Source organism: Microtus ochrogaster, linkage group LG3, assembly GCF_000317375.1.
Source record: "Microtus ochrogaster isolate Prairie Vole_2 linkage group LG3, MicOch1.0, whole genome shotgun sequence".
Taxonomy (NCBI): domain Eukaryota; kingdom Metazoa; phylum Chordata; class Mammalia; order Rodentia; family Cricetidae; genus Microtus; species Microtus ochrogaster.
Window position 1 is genome coordinate 17,188,663 of NC_022029.1, and position 18,096 is coordinate 17,206,758.

At 47.6% G+C, this 18,096-nt stretch overlaps 1 protein-coding gene across 1 annotated transcript; it reads right to left on the reverse strand.

Annotated features, from left to right (window-relative positions):
• Nucleotides 1-5,295: 5,295 nt before the first annotated feature.
• Rhob (ras homolog family member B) lies at nt 5,296-7,723 on the reverse strand. Its single transcript, XM_005360580.3, has one exon. The coding sequence runs from the start codon at nt 7,333-7,335 to the stop codon at nt 6,745-6,747; it is 591 nt and encodes a 196-aa protein (XP_005360637.1). The 5' UTR covers nt 7,336-7,723; the 3' UTR covers nt 5,296-6,744.
• Nucleotides 7,724-18,096: the final 10,373 nt, after the last annotated feature.

The window sequence follows — 18,096 nt, forward strand, 5'->3', positions numbered from 1 at the left end:
TGGTGGTGATGATGGTGATGGTGGTGATGGTGGTGGTGATGGTGGTGATGGTGGTGATGATGGTGATGGTGGTGATGGTGGTGGTGATGGTGGTGGTGGTGGTGATGATGGTGGTGATGGTGATGATGGTGATGGTGATGGTGGTGGTGATGGTGATGGTGGTGGTGGTGGTGATGGTGATGGTGGTGGTGGTGGTGATGGTGGTGATAGTGATGATGATGGTGGTGGTGATGGTGATGGTGATGATGGTGGTGATGGTGATGGTGATGGTGATGATGGTGGTGATGGTGATGGTGATGATGGTGGTGATGGTGGTGATAGTGGTGGTGGTGGTGATGGTGGTGATGGTGATGATGGTGGTGATGGTGATGGTGATGATGGTGGTGGTGGTGGTGGTGGTGATGGTGGTGGTGGTGATGGTGGTGATGGTGATGATGGTGGTGATGGTGATGGTGATGATGGTGGTGATGGTGATGGTGGTGGTGGTGGTGATGGTGATGGTGGTGATGCTGGGGCTAAGGAGACTAACAGTTGGTAAAGTGCTTTCAGTATAATCATGAGGCCTCAGAACCTATGAACAGATGGTAGTAGTGCAAGCCTTTATCCCAGCACTGGGGAGGCAGAGGCAGGCAGATCTCTGTGATTTCAAAGCCAGCCTGGTCTACAGAGTGAGTTCTGGGACTATCAAAACTACACAGAGAAACCCTGCCTTGAAACCAACCTCCCCCAAAAAGAACCTATATAAAAACAAAACAAAACAAAAAAGCCATAATAGCAGTGCATGCTTGTAATCCTAACACTGGAGATGCGGAAAACAAGTGGATTTGGGGCTCCCTAGCTAGTTAGCTTAGCTACTTGGTAAGCCCCAGGTCAGTGAGATACCCTGTCTCAGAAAACAAAGACAGTGGCACCTGAGGAATGACACCTGAGATTGATTTCTGACCTCTACATGTGCTTGCATAGAGGCAGACACATGAGAATGCACACACCCGTACACATCCACACAAGACAAACAAGAAATTATAACTTGTAAAAAGATCTTTCTTTCTTTCTTTCTTTCTTTCTTTCTTTCCTTCCTTCCTTCCTTCCTTCCTTCTTTCTTTTTTTTTCTTTTCTTTTCTCTTCTTTTCTTTTCTTGTGCCTGTCCTAGAACTTGCTTTGTAGACCAGGCTGGCCTCGAACTCACAGAGATCCACCTGCCTCTGTCTCCCGAGTGCTGGGATTAAAGGCGTGCACCATCACTGCCCAGTTTTTTTGTTTTGTTTTGTTTGTTTTTTGAGAAGATTTTTCTTAACCTCTGGACTCAAAAATCCTACACATAGCCCAGGTATTTTTAACTCATCTCCCCTTCGCTGCCCACAGAGCTATTCCAAACCCTGACCATTGTCATTTAGAAGCTTGAGTTTCATAAATGTTGGTTCTTTCTTTATTCCTTCAACTACTATTTGCTGAGGTCCAGTTCTTGTCAAGCACATGGCATCAGGCACACTGTGGCAAACAAGTCGACAAGCTTATGGTCTTGTAATCAACCTCCTCTCATTCCATCCTCAGCTGCATCATTGTTTCCCCCTCCAAGGCCCCTGCCAGAACCTGGACCCTGAGAGCTCCTTTGCCTCCAGCTTGGGTTCCAATCTCTAGCACTTCTGTGATCATGAGCACACTTGGCTTCTGCCTTTTGGGAAAGCTTCATCCCAAACACAGAGCTGAACTGTGCCTCCATTCCTGATTTCTGGAAACTCTGAGGCAATAAACGGTTTTTTAAGACACCGAGTTTTGGAATAATTTGCTATGTAATCATAGATATTAATACAAGAATTAAATAAAATCACAAAACAAAGTGCTGGGAATAATCCTCTATGCGTACTCAATCAATCCTGGCTAATATTATCATTATTATTGCTTGTTTAGACATAATACTAGATGGAATATTCTTCATTGGAGGAGAGATGAGGTCTATTCATCTCTTGCATGCTCCTGGCATAGTTTTTAGCCCATAGTCAGTCAGCTAACAACAAATATTTTGTTGACTACAAGAATGAACAAAATGGACCTTTTCTGTAGCTAAGTTGGTAGGGTGCTCACCTAGCATGCATCGCGCCCTGGGTTCAAACACCACACAAACAGGGCATGTATACCTGTAATCCCTGCACTCAAAAGGCAAAGTCAGGAGAGGATCAGAAGTTCGAGGTGATCCTCTGCTTTATAGTGGGTTCAAGGCTAGCCTGGGCTACAATAAAACCCTGTTTTAAGGATTCGGGGTGGGGGAGTGGCATGGATAAATAGGAAAGAATGAATCGAGTCCTCTAGACTCTTACCTCACATGTGGGCTGTTGAGAGTTGAGGACACAGGCTGAGTAGCCAGGTTCATTCTCTGGTCAGACAGCCAGATGATAAACCAAGGAATGTGGTAAAGATAGGAGAAACTGAGGCACAAGGTCCTTTTGTGTGGTCACTGCTTTAGTAACCCAAGGTGTCTTTCCCAGGAGTGCATTTTCCTTCCCCTGAAGCAAACCAATGCCTGCAGCACATTCGTGGAAGGCACAGAGAAAACACTGAAATAATTAGCAAGCACCTTCTCGCCCCGCCTACTAGAAGCACCTGAGCTCTGGATGGGAGGGGAGAGTAGGGGCTTGGTTGAAGAAATATATGCCGGAGGGCTACATAAAGCAATCACCCCAAAGAGGTCAAGCCTTACTAGTAATAAAAAGAAACCGTCCACCTCATCAAAGTGTTAATGGCCCAGTTGTCCACCCTCCCACCCTCAGCCTCACTATTTATTTCTTCTGCCTACACTTCACCCACTCCCACTTTAAGAGTCTACTCAAATGTCTTCACGCATGACATCCTTCCCAATGTTCAAAACTACTGTAGGAACTGCTGCCCCGGCCCCTATCCTCCTTACAGGTACCTTCATCAGAGGATGCTCAGGCCAGGTGAGGACATCCCTGCCATTGCCTGAGCCAGAAACTGTGACCTAGTTCCTGAAGGGTAAGGATGGGGTCCCATTGCTCTTCTGGTCCCCATTGGTAGATGTTAGTATAGAATAAATAGAAGTTCTGTTCCGTTCCGTGGCTCCCAGGTAAGAACGTCATTCGGGACCTACCAGAAGGCTGCAGAATTTGCCCCACTTCATATGGAAGCCACTTCCCCACTCTCTACCATGACAAGCACCTCCCCTTAATCTAAGCCACTCATCCTCAAATCGTTGTCCCCCACCCTGCAGCATCACTGTCACTTAGGACCTTATCTGCAACGCCAATTCTCAGACCCCCACTCAGACCCACTGGGTCAGAATCTCTGGCGCTACCATTAGCAGCAAACTGTGCTTAACCAGAACGCCATATGATTCCTGTCACGCTTAAAACACATGTGGAAAAGACCTTCCAATCCAGGTTGAATTAAGATTAAAATGAAAGGGGAATTCTAGACAAGGCCCCTTGCTGTAAAATGCCCGTGTCCAGGATGAAGGAAGCTCCCCCCACTGTTTTCCGCAAAACAGTTCAACCGGCAGTTAGATGAACGCAACACATTGATTTTAAATGTGCAAAATGAATTTTCATATCCTTAGAATAACACCAGATGTTTTACCTCTTTTTCCTAATTGATTTTCCAGCCTACAGCAATTCATCTTTTTATTTTCCAGTTGGGTCCTGGTGTAACAAAAAGAGTGAGTTCTGGCTGGAATATTCTAGTAAATGCCCTGCATCTTAAAGCAAGTGCAACCCTGGGGCTGCTGGGCATCACCTGCGTGTTGGTCCTTCCCCCAAACGTGAAAAACGAAAAAGAGTTTTAGGTCTGTGCTGGCAGGAAACCCAGAGTGGCTCTTTTCAGGACGTTTGGTCTCCAGGCTCTCGGATGGGATGTCTGGCTGCAAAGCTGAGTTCTGGGCATTTGGCCCAACCAAGCCTGAGCGCTTCCCCAACAAGAGTCCTGCACTCCCTGGTACCGAAGGGCTCTGGGATGTGCAAGTAAACACAGTCTTTCAGTGGAAAGATTTGCCTCTAAAATGAAAAGAAAGACTGTGGGATAAAGGTGAGAGAAGCAGTCACCCTGGATGGACCCAGCCTCTATACTCCTGGGGGAGCCCAAACATCCCCCACTGTTGGCCCACAGGCCTCACTCTGCAGACCTAGAAGCCCTGTTCCTGAATGCTTAACTGGGTGAAAGGTCACCACAGACAGGTTTTTCTAAGCTCACAAAAGTGCTTGAGAGTCTGAGGGAAGCCAGGGAAACAGAAGCTTCAGCTTTGATGCAAGCAACTTCAAAGGAGCCCCCCCCTTTCCCGGGGCCCTGGCCTCAGGGTGGAGGCGGAGGGGGTGGAGAGTGTAGCAACCCTGCTCTAGGAACCCAGAAAGCCATGATTCCAAACACAAAAAAATACCTCTCAAGTAGACAGGGAGAGGTTGGCACCCTTCCCTGGACGCCTGTGAGAGCTGGCAGGTTTGAGCCCTCCTGTCTAGAGCAGAGTTTTAACACTGTCTCCTAAGAACAAACCAGCCTGTCTAGCTAGGTACCCCAAAGAAGGAGCCTGCCTGAAATTAGGGGGTTCTCAACGTTGACTCTCAAACCCGGACTTCCCTAACATTAAATCCTGACTGCTGAAACACACAGCCTTCTGTCTACAGGGCCAGGAACTAGTCCTTAGACTAAGGCATTTATGGGACCCTTCTGGAAGCATTCAGGTAAAAGTTGTATAATAATAAAGAGCCGGTTCCTTACTTTAACTCTCTCCCTGAAATCCCACTCAGAAGCTCCAGGTACACATTCAGTTCCCCAGAGATACCAGCTTAGATGGGAAGGGGCTGGGTGGGGGAGGGTGAGAGATGGGAGTCCAGGATCCATTTCCCACCTCTTTAAGTTCCCAGCCTGATCCACTTGTAATCAACCACACCTCCTGAAAACATTTAAAAAATCTACATTTAACATTGACAAATGACAACCTTTCCTGTTGTCAAAGAGTGAGAAGCAACACCCCAGATTACGTTAAAGACATTTTCTAAAGACCTATAGAGGAAGTCAAACCAAGACCTTAGGCCTCACCTAATGGGACTAAATTCACAATAATTAATACACTCTAGATGTCTGAGTAACAGGCTTAACCTCCTCTGGGAATGTGACAGGAACAGCTTGGCCCCTCTGGGTCACCCAACCCCCTAAAAGGTATCAGGCTCATTGACTATGTTTACTATAGAGAAGACAGTGGATTCACTGCCAGAAAGGGGCTGAGAATTCTCTCTCCCCTTACCCCAAATTCGGATATTTTTAATGACACTATTAAGCCACAAGAGCCATTTATAAATGTCATCATAGTCTTTTAATATTTTACATAAAAAACTGTGTACACAGCTTATAGAACTTTTATGTAAACATCGTAAGCTCACCACTTTGTCATTTATCAGTTTATTTAAAAAATAAAATAAACAAACAAAAAAAATCCCAAGACAACAATTTAGTAGAAGTACCACTGGGCAGGATAGGGGAGAGGGAAAGGGCCGGGCGTAGGGGGAGGCTTTTCTCTGCTCTGCACACAGAATGTAGAGAAAATTTTACATAGCTGAAGACGGTCTTCCTGGGAGGGCAAGGTTTAAATAGACCGAAATGTTGCCTTCCTTTATCAAAACAGTGTGCATAAGCTACACAAATAAAATTCACAAAACAGTGTTGACACTTTTTTCAAGAAAACAAAAATTAGTGTTTTTTTAATCTTATTTTAAAGTCATCATAGTTTTTTTTAAAAAATAAAATCAGAAGTAGATGAGGTTACAGCATACAAGTGTGGTCAGAATGCTGTCGTATGCAAATGACAAGCGCACTGAGTGTCAAACAATGAAACAATTGTGCAAAGAATTCTTTTCATCAACAACAATAACAAAAAGAAAAAGCTTCAGCCTTTAAATAAATTCAGTAACAACAATAGGTTCTTGAGCTGAACAACGTTCACTTGTGGGACAGGCACAAAGTTCGCTTATGGCAAAAGTGACCCCCGCAGCACACCCTGGATCCTCTGCAGGTGGCTGGAAAGGAGGTTCGCTGCGGGGTTGGCCCAGGAGACTGTCTGGAAGCCGCTTCCTCACAACCCCAAGTGAGTCGCAAATGTCTTCCCATGATGTGGAAAGATGGCCAAGTCCAGTTCATGCTCGGATGGGCGGGCGCCTGATCCAGCCTGGGAAAGGAGTTGCTCTTGCGCCCTGGTCACACCACTCACCACCACGAAACGACACCATTCTGCCTCCGAAAATAAAATCTGCATTTATGCAACACCCCCCCCCATTACCTTCCCCAGCCCTTCCCTTCCGTGGTTCCAGGGGTCTATGTTACAGACATGGAGGGACAGTAGTGGCTCGCTGGTTACAAGCGGAACATCTGTTGGGGTTCGTCCACTCTGCGTGACCCTGGTGAAACCAGAGGCAAGGGTGGGGCAAGAGTGGGGTGGGGGTGTAGGGAGTCGTACATACACACAACCAAACTTTGAGGCCTGACTCTTTAGAAAGAATGCTCAGGAACCCCTTGGCACTCAGCAGGGCGCCCAGGCCTGTGCTACACAGCTGGACACACACAGACACTGGGAAGGGGGAGCTCGGTGCCCACGCTAATTCTCAGCGTGATCAGCCAGAGTCACCAGCAGATGCCAGGCAGTCTGGTGGTGTCCTTGGAGGGCGTGAGTCTCCCTTTCTCCCGGCTCGTGGGCGACCGGGCCGAGGAGGGGGAGCCACGCTGGCAGGGGCGGGAGGCAGGGCGCGGCCCTCATAGCACCTTGCAGCAGTTGATGCAACCATTCTGGGAGCCGTAGCGCTTCTGCAGCGCGGCGCGTGTGGCCGTCTCGAAGACCTCGCGCACGCCCTCCTTGGTCTTGGCCGAGCACTCGAGGTAGTCATAGGCTTGGATGCGCACCGCCATGGCGCGGCCGTCATCCGTGCGCACTGGCTCTTGCTTCATTCGGGCCAGCTCCGTGCGTACATGCTCATCGCTGCGCAGATCTTTCTTGTTGGCCACCAGGATGATTGGCACATTGGGGCAGAAGTGCTTTACCTCGGGTACCCACTTCTCGGGGATGTTCTCCAGAGAGTCCGGACTGTCCACCGAGAAGCACATAAGGATGACGTCTGTGTCCGGATAAGAGAGCGGCCGTAAACGATCGTAGTCCTCCTGGCCCGCTGTGTCCCACAGCGCCAACTCCACCTGCTTGCCGTCCACCTCGATGTCCGCCACATAGTTCTCGAACACGGTAGGCACGTACACCTCGGGGAACTCGTCCTTACTGAACACGATCAGCAGGCACGTCTTGCCGCACGCGCCGTCGCCCACCACCACTAGCTTCTTGCGGATGGCCGCCATGAGCTCACCGGGCGCGGGCAGCAGGAGGGGCCCGCGAGCGCCTCGCCGCCGTCCCGCTCCCTGCTTGCCGCTCTCCGCTCACCCGCGGCCGCGCGCAGCGGGCTATGCTCGCTAGCTGCACCGGGACCCCGCGGCGGTGCGTTCTCTCGGGGCTTTCTGGCTGCTACGGCAGGGGCGCGGGGGCATAAGGCGCACGGAGCGTGTCGCCGCGCTGCTGCTGCCGGGCGATACTGCGGTCCTCGGCTGTCCCGGAGTTGGGTTGCTTTGTGCAAGGCGATGGCTGGTGCTGCGGACTCGGCCTAGCTTCCGTCCCGGAGAGAAAACCTCCAGACCTAAAGAACAGAGGCACAGACGAAGACAGCTGGACTGCGGTGGCAGATGCGGGCTGCGGCCCTAGCGCCCGCTATTTAAAGAGTCCGGCCACTTTCTTAATATAGCCACCCAATGGGAAGCCATAGGGCTGAGCTCATCGCTGCGGAGCTTGGCTCCGATTGGCCGCTCGCTGCAGTCCAAAGGCGGGTCCGGGCGAGCGTGATTGACGGCCCTGTCCGCCGGGCTGGGAGAGGCGGTGACTGTGGAGTCTGCGCGGCGGCCCTCCCCTAGGGCTCTGTGGCCGCGGCCTCTCTGAGCGTGCGGTGGTGGAACAGTCAACCTTGAGCCCCCCGGGTCTGAGCGGGCAGTTCCAAGATGAGCCTCACTTTTGTGGGGCGTTGGCTACTCCCACGGTTTCAGATTTACCTTGCTTCCGAGCAAACTCCGCGCCGGTGATCAAACACTTGGGGGTGGGGCGGGAGGGTGGCGCCTTTAACGTGGTTTTGTTTTTACATAAACAGACTCCTGTGCACACTTTTGTCCCTAGCCACCGTTTTCTTTCTTACTTTCTTAGTTGACAAACCCCTCTTCCGCTCTGGGCTGCACCCTGGTACTCGCCCCGAGGCAGTCTTTTCACAATGAGAGAGGCTGACAGTAAATTGGGTGGGCCTGGGTGAGTCTCCTCCAGGCTCTTCTCTTCAAGGCCTGCATTTAGGTCTCCCGGTGAAGAAGATAAGGGGAGGAATCTAGGATTAGCACAGCCTTAGGACAATGGAAAGAGGGGAGAGGGGTGCAAGGCACTCCGCCTAGAAGAAATCGTCCAGCTTGGGGAGGCACCCTCCACCCAACTCTGCATCACGTCTGATTCAAATCCTGAAGCAGGAGAACTGCCCGCAATATGCTGCTGCAAGCAAACCCGTTCGCTCCAACAGCTCAAGCAGATGAAAAGCTTGAAGCTGGGAAAGTGGAGTGTAGCCTCACAGGGGCCGTGCGGGTGGCACGCGGTTAATGTGAGGTGGAGAGAATGTCTAGATATTTCATACCTATATTCAGGCCTTAATTCATTTGTCACCCCATCCTGCAGGAAATGGCACCTCCTATCTTAAAGGATCTAAGTCAGTCCATTGTAATAAATAGAAGGGGTAAAAAGAAGCCAGGGAGTCAGGGAGGGCCTCCCCTGAAAAGAGAGACTCTTTGGACATAGCGAAAAGGGAAAGAGAATGGCTTAATATAATACAGCTGCTCTTGAAAGGTAGTTGAAATTCAAGTTGGGGTCCCTCGTGGAGGGTTAGGCTAAGAAAGCGACATCCGGGGTAGAGGAAATGACCCAGCATGTCATGATGAAGTTGTTGCCCATTTCCTTCTTGCCTTCCCTGTGAGTTGTCTGAAGGCCAGCATCTCCTCTCAACCTCAGCTTCTTGAAGACCTAGCACCATGCCTGGCCCTTTGCAAGAATCAATAAACGGTGGGTGCAGCGGTAGGCCTGCCCACCTGTGGGAGTCCCGGCCATGCAGGGGGGTCTGGGACTGACTGTCTGAGCCTTCCGGTCGGAGGTCAAGCCTGAGCAGCAAAGTGAGCCGGAAGAGGGGAGGGGTAAGTGACTTGTGGAGAGCTAACCCAGTTTCTCAGAGTGGAACTCTTCGTTCTTACCTCAACACCAGATTCTGCTATAATCTGGCCAAACTCCTATAGTCAACCAATTCCAATGTTACAGTTTCTGTGTAGTTGCACAGATATAATCAAGGTTACAATTACAATATATAAATGTTCCATCAATGTCGCTGGAGCCTATCTCAGAGAGGACAACGTATTCAAAGACCAGGAGGCCTGGGTTTTCTTTACCCCAGATTAGTCTCTTGATTTTATTGGCTTTATTCTTTTAGGTCTATGGAGCTGTCAAAGGGTTTAATTGGTCATTGATTTAGGAAGTCACACACACACACACACACTCCTATTACTGAAAAATTATATTTACACACATTTTTCTCCTTTTAGTCAAAACTTTTTTATGGTTGTGTTGTGAGCATTGCTTTCCCTTGGTCTTAATATAGCTTGGGAATCTTGGCTATGTCCTTAAACTTCAAATATTAAGAGAATGTAAAACAGAGCTTGTACCATGTGGTTCGTTAAAAGACTTAAATACAAAGACTTAGGAAACAGGAGTAAGTCCACTCGTTTCCTTTCCTGATTTCCAGACATGTTATACAGGGCGTTCTGAGCGCAAAACTCCGTACTGAAATAATTGCTAAAAAAAAAAAAAAAAAAAGTGGAAAAATTATGCCAAAGTAAATAGGAGAAAAATCTCTTTCTGTAGCGACTTCTTCATGGGATTCTCTCTCACCCACTTTACCCGCTGCCAGGGCTGGCTGCTTCAGAGACAGATAGGATATTGGATAAACTTTCCAAACTAGGTGATAGGTTTTATAATCTTCCCTTCCCCACCTCCGCCCTTCAAAATGCACTTCCACTACAAGGCAATAACTAATTTAATTCTTCTACAATTGACATCATTTTCAAATTTTTATATATATAGATAGATAGATTCATTGTACCCATACCAGTGTGAGAGCAGAAATTATCTTTCAAACAGAAGGGAACTAATCCATTTCTAGTTTGCAAACTAATTTATTTGCCCTTTGTTTGGTGGGTTTTGCTGTCGATACTGTGTCATTCCCCCACCCCACCCCCAGGGTCTTCTGTATGTCACACCCCACCCACTAGAACAAACCAGACTGTAATTTGAAATTTTCACTAGATTTTAGCGCCACCTGGTGGCACTTTCCATTTCCCCTTTTTTCCTTCCTTTTTTTGTTTGGTTTTAGTTTTGGTTTTTAGAGACAGAATTTCTCTGTGTTTCCTTTGCTACTCACTCTGTAAACCAAACTGGCCTCAACCTCACAGAGATTCATCTGCTTCTGCCTCTACCTCCCGAGTGCTAGGGTTAAAAGCGTGTGCCACCATCAACTGGCCTATAACCTTTTCTTTAAAAAAACAAAATATAAAAAACAAAAATTTATAATTGGCATTTTGTGAATATTTTTATTTTAAAATCTTTCACAAGATATAAAACTCTAAAAAACTGTCTCACAAGAAGATTCTTTGGGAATTTTTTTTCAAATTTTGTTTGTTTGCTTTTGTTTTTCAATGCAGGGTTTCACTGTAGCCCTGGCTGACCTGGAACTCACCCTGTAGACCAGGCTAGCCTCTGCCTCCTGAGTTTTTTTACATTTAGTGGGTGCATTTAAGTGTGTGTGAGTGTGTGTGTGAGAGAGAGACAGACAGAGAGAATGGGAGTGAGTGTTCTACAGCTAGGAGCAATACACAGCTACAATATACTTCTTTGTCTCTTACCTTGAGACCTAGTTTGACTCTGGGTTTCAAAGGAGAATACACGGAACTCCTCAGACAACCGAGATAGTTTGACTATTAAACCTAGGTACTTGGACAATAACCTTTGGTCTGACCTCCCTCAGGGCCTAACCCTGGGTCGTGGAAATTGATGAAGGGCAAAAGGGGGAGGGGGTTGCTGTTCCAAAATTGTGAGTACTTAAAAAGTCCCCTTTGTCATGGAGGAACAAAGGTTCTAGTGTTTAATTTTAACTAAAGATAATTAAAACTGATATTTGAGGGACTGAGGTATACATTTGTTTGCCTAAGCCGCCAGAAGCCCTGAGTTTGAGCCCAGAATCAAATAAACTGGGCCTGGTGGGTGTGCTTGTAATTCCAGGACTTGCGGAGGGAGTAGAAGCAAGGGCATCAGGAGGTCAAGGTCATCCTTCCGTACGGAAGGACCGTAGCCGTTCTGGGACTCAGGACGCTCTGGACAGGGTTGGGGGAGGCAGAGAAATGGCTTGGCTTTTAACACACCTGCTGCCAAGGCTGAGAACCTGAGTTCAATTCCTGCGACCCGTATGGTGGAAGGGGTCAGCCAGCGCCCTAAAGCTGTCTTCTGACTTCCACAGGTGCTCATGAATGCACTCACACAAATATGTCAATAAATACTGTGTTTTAGGGCTGGAGGGATGGTTCAGTGGTTAAGGGCATTGGCTGCTTTTCCAAAAGGCCAGGGTTCAATTCCCAGCATCTACATGACTGTTCATAACTGTCTGTAACTCCAGTTCCAGGGGATCCAACGCCCTTACACAGACATGCGTATAGGCAAAACACCAATGCATATACAAAATAAAATGGGAAAATGTTCTTTAAAGTGTTGTGTTGTTTTTTTATTAAGAAAGTCAACAACACTAGTTTCTGGCCTCCTCAGGTACCTGGCACACATATCATAAATAAGCAAAAAAACCCATACACATAAAATGAAAACAGATATTCTTTTTAACAAAAGGAAAATTAAAAAAAAAAACAACAACCCTGATATTTGACTTAGGTGTGTTTGTAAAACACTGGGGAAGTGCATCTACTTTTCTTTTGTTTTTTGTTTTTTTGAGACAGGGTTTCTCTGTGGCTTTGGAGCGTTCCCTGGAACTAGCTCTTGTAGCCCAAGCTGGCCTCAGACTCACAGAGATCCGCCTGCCTCTGCCTCCCGAGTGCTGGGATTAAAGGCGTGCGCCACCACCGCCCGGCACTATATATAGCTTTAATAGACTTACAGAACCACTGTTCACACGGAGACCAGGAAAGCAGAAGCAGCGGCTGGGAGCACGCAGGCCAAATTTATGTGCAAACATTAGCCCGAGGTGAACACGCCCCCTAAGGGGCGGGACTTATCCCTACAATTTTCCTTTCCAAAGTTAGCAGTTCAGTCTTTCTTGTCCTGTCTGTTTTCCACAAATGATCCACCTCCTTCCCTGCTCATGAAGGTTTATAGACCTCCAAACCTTACTGACGTGATGAAGACTCACACTCCAGTGCACCCCATGCACGGGAGATAAATCCATACGCTTTTCCTTGTCTGAGCTGTGTGGTGGTGTGCATTTTGGTGAACCTTAAGGGGGTAGAGGGACATTTTCCCTTTGCCATTAAACACAGCGGCATATTGTCTTTGAGAGAGAGAGAGAGAGAGAGAGAGAGAGAGAGAGAGAGAGTTTGAAGAGAGACTACCATAGCCAATCCTTATCCAAGCTAAATTTTAGGGGGGAAAAAAACCCTAAACTTTGGATGTAGATTGCTCCCAGGAAGTGCTCCATGAACCCCTGTCTTACTCATTTGATTCAGTAAACATAGATTGACAGAGTCAGGGGTTGGGAGGTAAGAGAAGATGAAGGCAAAGCCATCAACTAAGGCATTAGAAAGCAGAAATACACACACTGCTGTGGGTGATATTTCAGATGCGTAAATTAAAACCGGACAGTAGATAAAACATTTGAAGCGGTCCCTGACAGACGGTTTTTCCTTTGGGTAGGGATGATATATCAAAGGGAGCTCCTGAAACATTGGCTGGGCAGATTTGTGCAGAGAAAGTTTCCAACCAAAGCTGTCTGATGAAACAGCCATAGGCGGAAGAGGCTTCGCGTTCCTCTTTCTAAGGGTGACGTTTGCCAGAGGAGAGCTGTGTGAGCTTCGCCCCTGAGGAACGAGAGGGCAAACAGGAAAGAAAGTCATGGGACTTGCCATTGCCCAAGCACAGTCATTACAAAATCCACCTCAGCAGATGCCTGTAGGTTCGGTAGCCTCAGCTGCAATTGCACAAACGTTTAGAGCTTCGGCCAAAGCTACAGGAACGTGGTTGGTCCACACAGTATCATAAAAGAGGGAGTCTTGTGCAAAAAGCCAAGAGCCACTTTTAGCCTTTCCACTTCCTAGGCCTGTGGCCTTGAACAAGTCATTCTTTGGAGACCTTTGCAGGTTCCCCCCACTTGTAATAGAAGAGAGGCCGTAAAACTCAAATCCAGGAATCTCGCTTCTCCACAGGGGTCCCGCCAGAGCCTAGCTGTGACAGTAGGCAGTGGTAGCGACAATGGACAACTAGGAAATGCGCTTTAACCAAGCTGTAGAAACCCGGAACTTCAAGATAAACCGGGGGCCAGCCAATAAAAGTGCAGGTGGATTTCAAAGGAGCTAGTTTGAATCCCAAGCTTTACTAAGACCAAGGGGCAGAGGGTGGGGGGGGGGGTTATCTCCTGGAGATAACAGCGGCAGTCCTTTGAGACACAAACAAGGGTTGGTGGGAAGGCTGAGCAGGTGAAGGTGCTTACTCTACAAACCCCAGGACCTGAGTTGTACGGATCATGGAAACTCAGGAAGGTAGAAAGAGAGAACTGGCAGCTGACCAGGTTCACATCAGTGTGTTCCACTGTTCCTAATAATAATCAGCCAAAGCTTGGGAATAACAATGAAGAATATCTTATAAAACAAAAGGCAAAGAATTTTTTTATTTGGTTTTATTATCCCGGACTTTTTGTTTGTTTCTTTGTTTGCTTGAGACAGAGTTTCTCTGTGTAACCCTGGCTGTCCTGGAACTCATTCTGTAGACCAGGCTGGCCTGGTCAGCCATCAGCCTACCTCTGCCTCCCGATTGCTGTGATTAAAGGTGTGCACCACCACTACCCAGCTTTAGTTTTGATATTATAATATAATTACATCATTTCTCTTTTCCCTTTCCTCCCTCCAAACCTTGCCATATAACCCCTCCTTGCTCTCTTTCAAATTCATGGCCTCTTTTTTTCCCCCATTAATTATTATTACATGCGTATCTGTATATACGAATATATTTTTAAGTATAACCTATTCAGGTTACTTGTTATTTGTATTTAATGTTTTCAGGGTTGACCATTTAGCACCGGATAATCACCAGGTCTGACCTTCCTTTAACTGAGATTTTTTAAATGGCAGACAAAGCGCAGAAGCTGGAAGCGGTCTTAGGTAAGGAGTTGTTCCCTAGCCTACACGCGGGATGAAGGGCCTTGCCCCCAGGCCCCCAGAGAGGAACACAGAACAGAACACCAAGTTTCGTGTTTTGTTTTGTTTTTCTCTCTTCCCCTTTTCTAAGTTCTTAAAAAGCAAATGATGTAACCGGAGCCTTTACACAGGCATGACTCACTTCTGCTGTTCCCGATGAGGTCAGAGTTTGCAATCAGGAGGAGCTGAGTTCACAATAGATTGCCACCCTTGTTAGTTACCCCTGAAGATGTGCCTGTGCCTATTTATACAGGCAGACTGCCTATATTAGAAGACTGCTCAGAACCCCGGAATCTGGGAAGCACAGAACACATTTGTGGGGTGAACCTTGTCCTTTTCTGCCTAAGACACGCAAAGCTGCATAACATGGTTTATCAAGGGACACTGTTCCTAGGGACCAGTCAGAAAAGAGAGGCCAGGAAAGCCTCCTCAGGACAACTCTGACGGACTAGCTTCAACTAGGGAATGTGTGTTTTCTGCTCGACTTGATCACAGTGCACATTTAAGAAAGAAGCGAGATGATTCTGTGGTTAAAAGCACTGACTATCTTTCCAGAGGCCCTGAGTTCAATTCACATCACCCCATATAGTGGCTCACAACTGTCTGTAACTCCAGTCCCAAGACAGCCTCTTCTGACCTCCAAGGCCACTGCATGCTAGTGGTACACAGGCACACTTGCCAGTAAACACTCATACACAAAATAAAAATAAAGGTTAAAAATTTTAAGAAGAAAGAAAGATCAGAGAGTTGGCTTAGCAGGTAAGAGCATTGGTGGTTCTTCCAGAGGTCCTGAGTTCAGTTCCCAGCAACCATATAGTGAATCACAACCATCTATTATGGGGTCTGATGCCCTTGGCATTAGGTGCATATACAGATAGAGAGATTAAATCACATATATATTTATAAAATCACACACACACATATATATGTATGTATTTACTAAAACCCAGGATGTAATGGAACACATCTATAACCTTAGCATCCCGGGGGCAGAGGCAGTTGGATCGTTGTGAGGACAGCTTGGACTATATAATACTTTTTTTTTTTTTTGGTTTTTCGAGACAGGGTTTCTCTGTGGCTTTGGAGCCTGTCCTGGAACTCGCTCTGTAGATCAGGCTGGTCTCGAACTCACAGAGATCCGCCTGCCTCTGCCTCCCGAGTGCTGGGATTAAAGGCGTGCGCCACCAACGCCCGGCAGGACTATATAGTACCTTTAACACCAGCCAAGGCTACAGAGTGAGACCCTGTCACAAACAAAGAGAAAGAATTTAATGCACTTATGGCTTAAAAATCTGAATGATTCCCTAGAAGTTCACTCAACCGCTCCTTTCTTCGTCCCACCAATGGTTATTAGATGCTTCCTGTCTGCCAGGAACCTATTTACAGGACCAGACTGCCACACTATAAGGAGTGTGGGGACAATGTTACTGGCTATTCTACTTTCAAAGTCTCAGTGAGGTAGGGATAGGGCAAACAGGAAAGAGGCGGTGACAGTGGCTACCCCAGTTCCATCACGAATCCTTCTAGCATGGTGTAGTTAGGAAAGAGGGAAGATGGAGAGAGAGTATCTGCCCTCAAAGGAGCTCCAGGCCAGATAACCCTTGGAACTATTCTTTCTGCTTCACACTGATGGGCTAAGTACAGGAAGGGACATTTTTTAATGCTTAAACAAATGACCCCTTGGATTTTGGTGGCCTCCAGTGAAACCCCCCTTCTGCTGCAATCTCTTTGTGTAGTCTCCTCCTGTGTTGATTCTGAGCTTGGCCATGGCACTGGCTTACCTAACGGGATATCAACATGATCCATGCAAGCTGCAGCTTGGTGTGTTGGGCTTGCTCCTTAGAAACAATCTGTCCTGGAACCCACCCATCATGCTCTAAAGAAAACTACCCAATCTCACTTAGAAGCCCCATATGGAAGAGCACTGTGAACGTAGCCATTCACAGCTGAGCTAATAGCTGGGGCTGGCACCTGCGCGTGGGTGGGACCACTAGAAATTTCCACCCTAAACTCCCGGCCAAGCCCGCGGAAAGCAGAAGAGCTGCCTGACTCAACAACCCATGGAGATAGAAGTGATGAGCTGCTGCCATCTCCAGTCACAAGGCTCAACAACCCATGGAGATAGAAGTGATGAGCTGCTGCCGTCTCAAGTCACAAGGCTTGGGGGTGGCCTGTTCCACAGCACTGGATAATAAAACCTGCCGAGACTTGTTTTCGTGGAAGTTAGCCCAGCCAAGGAAAAATGAGAAAGGTGTTTGCGACATGGAGACATGAGACGGAAAAGCAGATTTGGAATGATGGACGGCTGAATAAGAGGGAGGGATCTGCGGTGTACAAGAGCCAGGGTGAGGCAGTTACTGAGACTGGAGGCTGCCCATGTCCAGATCAGGGCGGCAGAAGGTAAGCAGACCTCTCCAATTGTCCCTGATCAATAATCCAGCTACAGAACTCAGCACTCAGAAGACTCCGTGGTGTGGTTTACTGCAGAGCACAGCACAGAGACAAGCCAGCAAAGAAGAAAGGCCTGGGAGGCAAGTCTGCAGTGATCATCAGTCAGGCACAAGGAAAGTGTTCTCCATGGGGACTCTTTAAGAGAATTCTCTCCTCCCCGTGAAGTTCCCACAGCAGTGGGTTGCCACAGATCCCCTGAAACACTGCTAATCAATGCTCACCGCCCTCAGCATTCCAAGAATTCTTGTAGAGACTGACAGAGAGATTTTTATAAGTTCCCTGGCTAGAATACAATGCCCAGACATTCCATCAATCACTCCAATAAACGTTGCTGAGAGAGCACTTTCTTTTTCTTTCTTTTTAAAATTAATTTTTTTAAAAGTGTATTTTTTCATTTTACAGAGCAATCCCAGTTCCCACTTACTCCCCTCCTCCCGCTCCTTCCACCTTCTTCCTCTGACCCCCATTGACTCCTGAGAGAGGATAACACTTCCCATAGGAAGTCAACAAAGTCTAGCACGAGGCTTTGAGGCAGGGCCAAGACCCTCCCAACTGCATCTAGGCTGAGTAAGGTAGCCCTCCAAAGACAATGGGTTCCAAAAAGCCGGTACAAGCAGTAGGGATAAATGCTGGTCTCACTGCCAGTGGCTCCACAATCTACCCCAGCCAAACAACAGTCACCCACATTCAGAGGGCCTAGTTTGGTCCTATGCTGGTTCCCCGACTGTCAGGCCAGAGTTGGTGAGTTCCCATTAGCTCTGGAAAGCTGTTTCAGTGGGTGTCCCCTTCATGGTCTTGACCCCTTTACTCATATTATCGCTTCTCCCTCTCTTCGACTGGACTGGACTTAGCCCGGTGCTCAGCTGTGGGTCTCTGCATCTGCTTCCATCATCAGTTCCTGGATGAAGGTTCTATGATATTTAAGCTAGTCATCAATCTGACTACAGGACAAAGCCAATTCAGACATCTTCTTCAACAATTTCTTAGAGTCTTCTTAGCCAGGGCCATCCTGGGAATTTCTCTAGTGCCAGGTTTCTTGCTAGCCCCATAATGGCTCCCGCAATCAAGATATCTCTTTCCTTGTCCCTCTGTCCTTCCTGCATTTCAACCATCCTGTTCCCTCAAGTTCTCCTCCTGCTCCCC